The sequence below is a fragment of the Cydia strobilella genome, chromosome 10 (assembly GCF_947568885.1).
Source record: "Cydia strobilella chromosome 10, ilCydStro3.1, whole genome shotgun sequence".
Classification (NCBI taxonomy): Eukaryota; Metazoa; Arthropoda; class Insecta; order Lepidoptera; family Tortricidae; genus Cydia; species Cydia strobilella.
The window spans coordinates 18,751,265-18,758,866 of record NC_086050.1 but is presented as its reverse complement, the minus strand read 5'-3'; the positions used below and the strand labels follow the sequence as shown (position 1 = coordinate 18,758,866).

Below are 7,602 nucleotides of genomic sequence, written 5' to 3'. Positions count from 1 at the left end.
GGGGGAACCAGCCGCGCCCCGTCCCGAATGTTTTCGGCAATAAGCCGAACTCCATCACCACGGCCGGCGCTTCGCGCGCCATCACCGGCTCCGTCGCATAGTTCTACAGCCTGGTCCACCGCAAGTCACCGACGACGACAGACTGCGAGGGACGACGCCGCCGACCGCGTACAAGAACTCCGACGCGAAGCAGAGTACCTGGAGCTGAAAGCGAGGTTACTAAAAGAACAAATGAGGCAAGACTCTGCGAAGACAACCACGATATAGAGAAGTGCCCTAAATTCCTGGCCCTCTCTATGGACGCCCGCTGGCAGTACGTGACATCTAGGGCACTGTGCTTTTCGTGCATGTCACCTCGGCACCAGATCTTGGAGTGCTACAACAAAAAAAAATGTGAACATTGCAAAAGATCACACCACACGACGCTACACGCCGAGCCGAAGCCCGCCGAACCGAACTCTTTGATGCCCGATCCGAAGCCCTCATCAGCCGCCGCTGTCGTCACTCACACTAACGTGCAGCCGACTAGTCACGTTATACTCAAAGTCGCCAGAGTGGTGGTCAGTGGGCCGCTGGGATCGGAGAACATATTAGCGATGCTTGACGGAGGAGCCGGTGTCAGTCTTATGGACGATGATCTCGCATGCCGCCTCGGAGTCTCCGGCCCTGCGACGGACCTACGCCTCACGGGAGCATGCAGGATGCAGGCTGCAGCCAAGGGCTCGCAACGCGTCAGCATCAACGTCCGCGGCGTGAAGGTTGAAGACTCCTACGATATTTTTGTCGATACTGTTAAACATTTAGCCTTGCCTATGTATAAACATGATTTAGGTAGGCTAGGGCGTAACCATGATTTAATAAAAAGATTTTACGACGACTTAGGGACGACTGACGACATTGACGAACGACCGTTACTTCTTTTAGGTACTGACAATGTAGACCTTATTGTCACTAGGGAGCTCTTCTCAGGGCGAAACTGCAATGACTCACTCTACGTGTGCCTCACTCGCCTGGGACACGTAGTGCATGGCAAAAGTCCTAACATTTTGCCTAATGACGTTGCAGTCCTGCATTTATGCGCCTGTGAGGAGCTCAATTATGCAATAAAACAGTCATTTTCGACCGAGGGATTTGGTGTCAAACCGTATACCGACGTTCCTCGATCGAAAAACGACTTAAAAGCCTTAACCATTTTAGAAAATACGTCAAAATTAGTAGGTGACAGGTGGGAGACAGGCCTTCTTTGGAAGGATGACATACCTGATCTGCCTGACAGCTACAATTTGGCGCTCAAACGTCTTGACGGCATTAAGAAAAAAATGTCTAGACTGCCAGAGTTCGCAAGACGTTATTCGGATAAGGTTAAAGAAAACCTTGAAAAAGGTTATATTTCAAAATTGAATGACAGAGACGTAGCTGTCAGGACAGGAAAGACATGGTTTTTACCGCACTTCGCGGTTTTTAATCCTAACAAACCTGACAAGCTGCGAATAGTTCTCGATTGCGCCGCTAGGGTGTCGGGGAAATCGCTCAATGACCACCTTCTAAGCGGGCCTGACTTTTTGACTTCCCTCCCTGGGGTACTGCTCGCCTTCCGCTGCCACAAGGTGGCAGTAGTGGGTGACATTCAAGAGATGTTCCACAGGGTGCTAATCAGGGAAGAGGACAGACAAGCACAGCGACTTCTATGGGTCGATGGTGAGTACGTCATGAACGTCATGACGTTTGGCGCCATATGTTCACCGGCATCGGCTCAATACGTAAAAAACCAAAATGCTCGTCGCTTTGAAGACTCTCATCCAAAAGCCGTAGACGCGATAATCAATCACCACTACGTCGATGACTATATCCACTCCATTGAAACCATAGACGAGGCGATCAACACAGTGGATGACGTACTACGGATACATGCATCCGGAGGCTTCAACATGCGAAACCTTATGTCAAATTCGAAGGAGCTACTGCGACACCTGCCAGAAGATAAGCTTGCACCTGGAGGAGTGAAATTCTTGGCGGACAACAAAGAAGAGCAACTCGAACGAGTCCTAGGCGTTAACTGGGACCCTGAAGCAGACACCTTTGCTTTCAGCATGAAGTTCCACAGCGTCAGCCAAGATCTTCAGTCTGGAACGAAGCGCCCAAGCAAGCGAGAAGTGCTCCGCCTCATTATGAGCGTCTTTGACCCTTTAGGGTTTCTCCTACCGACCACCATCAAGGGAAGACTGATCCTTCAGGACGTCTGGAGAGATGCCATTGGCTGGGACGACGAGATCGGGTCTAGCCATTATGACCGATGGAAGACCTGGCTAAACAAGCTCGAACAAGCGAAGAGTACGAGGATCCCAAGATGGCTGATGACTGAAGATTCCGCCATGGGAGAGCAGGTACAGCTTCATATCTTTTGTGACGCCAGCTCCCGAGCATTCTCGACCGTCGCTTACCTACGACTGCCATTGCTTAAAGGTAAATGGCACCTAGCCTTTGTGATGTCCCGAGGACGCATAGCTCCACTCAAGACCCTCAGCATCCCTCGACTCGAACTTCAAGCTGCTGTCATGGGTGCTCGTCTCTCCCGCGTCTTGAGGGAGTACATTCAATTTGACGGACCTACGACGTTCTGGACCGACTCGAAGACTGTTGTCGCCTGGCTGAAGTCTGACACGGGGCGTTTCAAGCCTTTCGTCGCGCATCGCGTTGCCGAAGTCACCGAGCTGACAGACTTCCGTGACTGGAGGTGGGTGCCGACGGACCTCAACCCTGCCGATGACGCAACGCGCGATGCAGACGCCATCGATCGCTCGAGATGGCTGAACGGACCCGACTTCCTGAAACAGCCCGAAGAGACCTGGCCCAAACCTGACACTGAAGCATCTTTGGACCCCGACGACGTTGAGGTCAAGGCCGTGTGCTTAATAAACAGACATTGCGGACGTGCTCTCCCAGACATCAGACGGTTCTCCAAATATTGGAGATTCGTGAGGTCTGTAGCCTGGCTTCTCAGGTACGTGAGGAACGCCAGACAACAGCAACTAGGCTCTATACAAGCCGGCGAACTGACTGCGCAGGAGCTCGACAATGCCGAACGACTGTGTGCCGTTGACTCCCAAGAGAGAACCTTTGCCGAAGAAATCTCCACGCTACGACGGTCTAACACGGTGAGCAACAAAAGCTGCCTTCGGCAGCTGACCCCGTATTTAGACTCTGATGGTCTCCTACGTGCCCGTGGTAGGACCGAATCCGCGGTAAGCCTGACTGCAGAAGCCAAACGCCCAATCATCTTGCACCCGAAAGATGAGTTTACGCGACTGCTGGTCCGCCAGCAACATCTTGACCAAGCGCACGTGAACCGAGAAGAAGCTCACCTCAACCTAAGACGCAAGTGGTGGATAGTCAGCGGGAGGAATGCTGTGAAAACCGCCTGGAACGACTGCCAGGTCTGCAAGAATGCTCGTGCCAAGCCGTCTCCCCCACTAATGGGGCAGCTGCCGGACATGAGAGTCACGCCGACAGGCCGTGCCTTCACTCATACCGGACTCGATTACTTCGGGCCGATGACTGTGAAGATTGGACGCCGCCAAGAGAAACGCTACGGTGCCCTGTTCACTTGCATGACAGTCAGAGCCATTCACATAGAGCTCGCGAGCGACCTGACAACGACGAGCGCCCTAATGGCTCTGCGACGTTTTATCGCCAGACGTGGATGCCCGAAAACAATATGGAGCGACAATGCGACCACCTTCAGGGGAGCTGACCGCGAACTCACGCAAGCCGTACGAGCCATCGACCGAGACGAGCTTACCCGCTTCAGTAGCCCTCGGCAGATAGAATGGAGATTTATTGCTCCTGTAGCTCCGCACATGGGAGGCTGCTGGGAGCGAATGGTCAGAGCCGTGAAGACTGCGCTGAAAGCCACCCTCAATACCAGGATCCCCAGGGAGGAGACCCTCACCACTCTGCTGGCTGAGGCGGAAGCAATCGTGAACGGCAGGCCGCTTACCTACGTCCCCCTAGATCACAATGACGACTTACCACTTACGCCTAATGACTTCCTAATGCCGATGACAGACCGGACAGGAATGACTGCAACTTCCGGAACCTTCAACGACGGGGACCTCCTGCGGCGGTCGTGGCGAGAGTCTCAGAGGCTGGCTGACTTACTGTGGAAGCGCTGGGTGAAGGAGTATTTACCCACCTTGACAAGGCGCGAAAAGTGGTACCAGTCCTCAACCCCCCTCGCTGAAGGTGACATAGTCGTCATAGCCGACAGCCAGTCACCTCGCAACCTGTGGCCGCGAGGAAGAGTAGTGAAGACTTACCCAGGACGTGACGGACAGGTCCGAGTGGCAGACGTCCAAACCGGTCATGGACTGTACCAGCGACCGGTGACTAAACTATGTAGACTTGACGTGAGACCGACGCAGGATTGAACTGACTGCCCTGACTGACTTAAGCGACGACTTAACCTGACTTTATTTGACTCGACAAGGTCAGACCCGGCCTGACATGGCCTGACGTGGTCTGACCCGGCCTGACGACTTGACACGGCCTGACATTGCCTGACTTGACAAGGTCAGACCCGGCCTGACACGGCCTGACACGACCTGACATGGTCTGACACGGCTTGACGACTTGACACGGCCTGACACGGCCTAACTTGACACAGCCCGACTCGACTAAGTCACGGTGGTGGGAGGCCCCTCTGCCCTTGAGTATTGGCAGACGTCCAATACTGGAGGTGGGGATGTCGGGGCTTCTAACCTCCGTGGCGACCTGACATAGACCGACTGACTGACTGGCTGACTAACATACATATTATTTGGAATATTGGAACGACCGACATCTAAATTCAAAATTAGACATGACAGCCAACAAGACCAGTTGACGACTAGTTCTCGACAGATAGCGGACGACGACAGACGCTACAATTACAGTACGATTTTTGTTTTGCCATGTCTTGCGTACAAATATTATTACTTACTAACTATCTAAACTAACTATGTACAAGATAAAAAAAGCTAAACTTACTACGATTATTCATGCAGTTCTGTACATAATATATTTCAAATACATTTTGATAACATTAATTAATAATTAAATTACAATTTACAATTGATTATATATTCATCTACAGAATAGTAACAATTCTCCATTAAATGGTGAAACAATGATTTTTTAAATGTCTGTAGGTGCATTTTTTTTAATTCATCAGATAGGATATTAAATAATTTGATAGCCATACAGTAGACGTTTTTCCTAGATACTGCTAGTTTAGTTATAGGTAGAAGCAATTTATTTCTATGCGTCCCTCTCTGCGAGTGGGTTGTAATAACTTCAAAAAGTGACATATGCTTCTTAACAAAAATACACATTTCAAAAATATAGTGACGGAACGTCTGTGTCGAAACGTCGGTAAATAAAACGTAACAAAATAAATTCGCGATAGACCCGATTGTAAATGTGATTCAATATATCTTTATGTTTATCTTATCTTTAAGTGCTTGTCAATTGCAGTAACTAATAACATTTCTTGTATTACATTGTTATTTTTACGCCAGCATATTCACAACTGACGGCCCTAAAGAATTTTCGCGTACATTGATGCGTATACACGGTGAAATTTAATCGGTGATCAGGAATCATTTTTTCTAATTCAGTGATCGATGACGATCACTTTTATGTAGCACTAACGCAATTCTGAATTATTTTTTATCATACCAATTTTTTTATATTACATTCTAATTAAAATTTATTGTCACCCTACCAATGGTTTAGTCTAGAAAGTTTAATTCCCCGGCAAAGCGATGGCACTTGACGTACACCTACTTCGATTCAATAAAAATAGGGTGTCCATGTATCCAGTGGTTATTGATTTTAATGATATCATTAACTGTTAATCACATGGTGAAGTAAATTGCATGAGATCTCGCGAATTGAGTTCTATTTAGGTCGTTAACTAATACTTTTCAACTTAATAAACAAATATAGACATAGCATACGCATGTATAAAACTAAAACGGTTTCTGTAGGTAAATGTCCCCACAGGGCGACCAAAGTTGGTTCACAAACTTATTTTGTCTCGTCAAAAAACTTATTACTTCTGTTCTGTTGTCCTGTTTTTCCGCTGGTCAACAACTTAATAATTCCCGATAGTGCTGAAACTTTGCGATCGGGCTCGCGGGAAGGGAATATTTTATAAAGTGCCGTCTTGAAAATTTTCCCGGTGAGAAGGATAGTTCCTTCGGGACAGGAATAGGGTATTCCTTCGGTCATTAATCACAGGAACAGACGTGAGGTGTTTTGGTAATTTTAGGAAATAGGTTTATCAAGTTGTCTAGCCTGTTTCCGTTGCTAAAGGTCTGTTTTATGGATGGTATAGAAAGGATGCCAATCTCTTATGGCAGAATTGTTGCAAAAGTGACCGCTTTCAGCTTTAAATAATAGTTCCTAATCTCTCCGGTGGCGCTAGTTAGGCTCTGGGACATGAGTATAACATGAACCAACAAATAACCCGACCAAATTACGTAGGTTATTTTTGGTAGTATTTCGGTGTATGGTGGCGCCGCCTAATTACTGTTTTTTAATGGACACTTTTCATACATAGAGATTTGGCTCCTTTATATAGTCTCCATGGTCTGTTTGATGGCTGATTTATACTTAGAAGATATAAGCCAGGAGTAGCCATTAACAGGCGTTCCCTGTCGAAAATAGGCGGCCAATGGTCATACACGATGCATGGACTGATGTTTAATGACATGGCTATTTTTACGTTACGTATACATTTGACGTGCCCCTCCCCCGCAAAAATCGGCAGACTGTTTTGTACAGAAAATTACAGAAAAGGCGTCTCCGTTTGGTTATATCCTCTAAGGATTTTTGTACTGTCCGCGCGCCAATTCCGTGCATTCGGAGGTCGAGGAAGTGTGGGGGGGTGGGGGGGGGTGTGCGCCGCGCCCGTACGTACAAAATAACACCAGTCACCATCACTCTGTCATGACGCCCATCATTCCTAACATTCCTCAGCCGTGCACGGAATTCGCGCGCGGACAGTACAATATTGCCTGTCGAATATTAAAAGTGCGACCAATATCGGAATGATGTCCAATAATATGTTACCTTAACATTGGAAGTATTTATTCAGAATTCAGAAATAAAATGTTATTGCGTAAAGTATTTGCTTTTGTAACATGTTTTCCAGTACCCCCCGAAAGATTCTTAAGATTAGTATAATATTTTTCCTTTCTGACTAGGAATTTTACCGGTACCTACATTCCACTAAACGTTGGACTGAAAGTGGATTAACTGCTAATGCTATTTCTTTTTTATAAATTTTATTCCCGTAATGAAAAATGTTCCATTAATTCCGTTCCATTCGGCGCAGCTGGCAGTTTTCACATCACAGCGACAAAGAGAGCGATTTAAAGTTTAGCAAATACCTAAAAATTTTCAAATTTACGACTATAAATTGTATTGCGTATAGGGAATGTAAACCGAGTTTTATTTGTTTAAAATTTCGGTTAATAATCGGTTATTAACCGGTTTTTTATACAATTAAAAACCGGTTTACATTACCTAATTGCGTATTAGGTATAGAAATAATATAAG

At 47.3% G+C, this 7,602-nt stretch overlaps 1 protein-coding gene across 1 annotated transcript; it reads left to right on the top strand.

Moving 5' to 3' along the window:
* Window positions 1-296: 296 nt before the first annotated feature.
* Window positions 297-4,427, top strand: LOC134744971 (uncharacterized). The gene has a single exon (XM_063678918.1). The coding sequence runs from the start codon at window positions 297-299 to the stop codon at window positions 4,425-4,427; it is 4,131 nt and encodes a 1,376-aa protein (XP_063534988.1).
* Window positions 4,428-7,602: the final 3,175 nt, after the last annotated feature.

Bases quoted from the DNA above. Each gene is read 5' to 3' on its own strand.
- LOC134744971 (XM_063678918.1), top strand. From the start codon at position 297: ATGGACGCCCGCTGGCAGTACGTGACATCTAGGGCACTGTGCTTTTCG.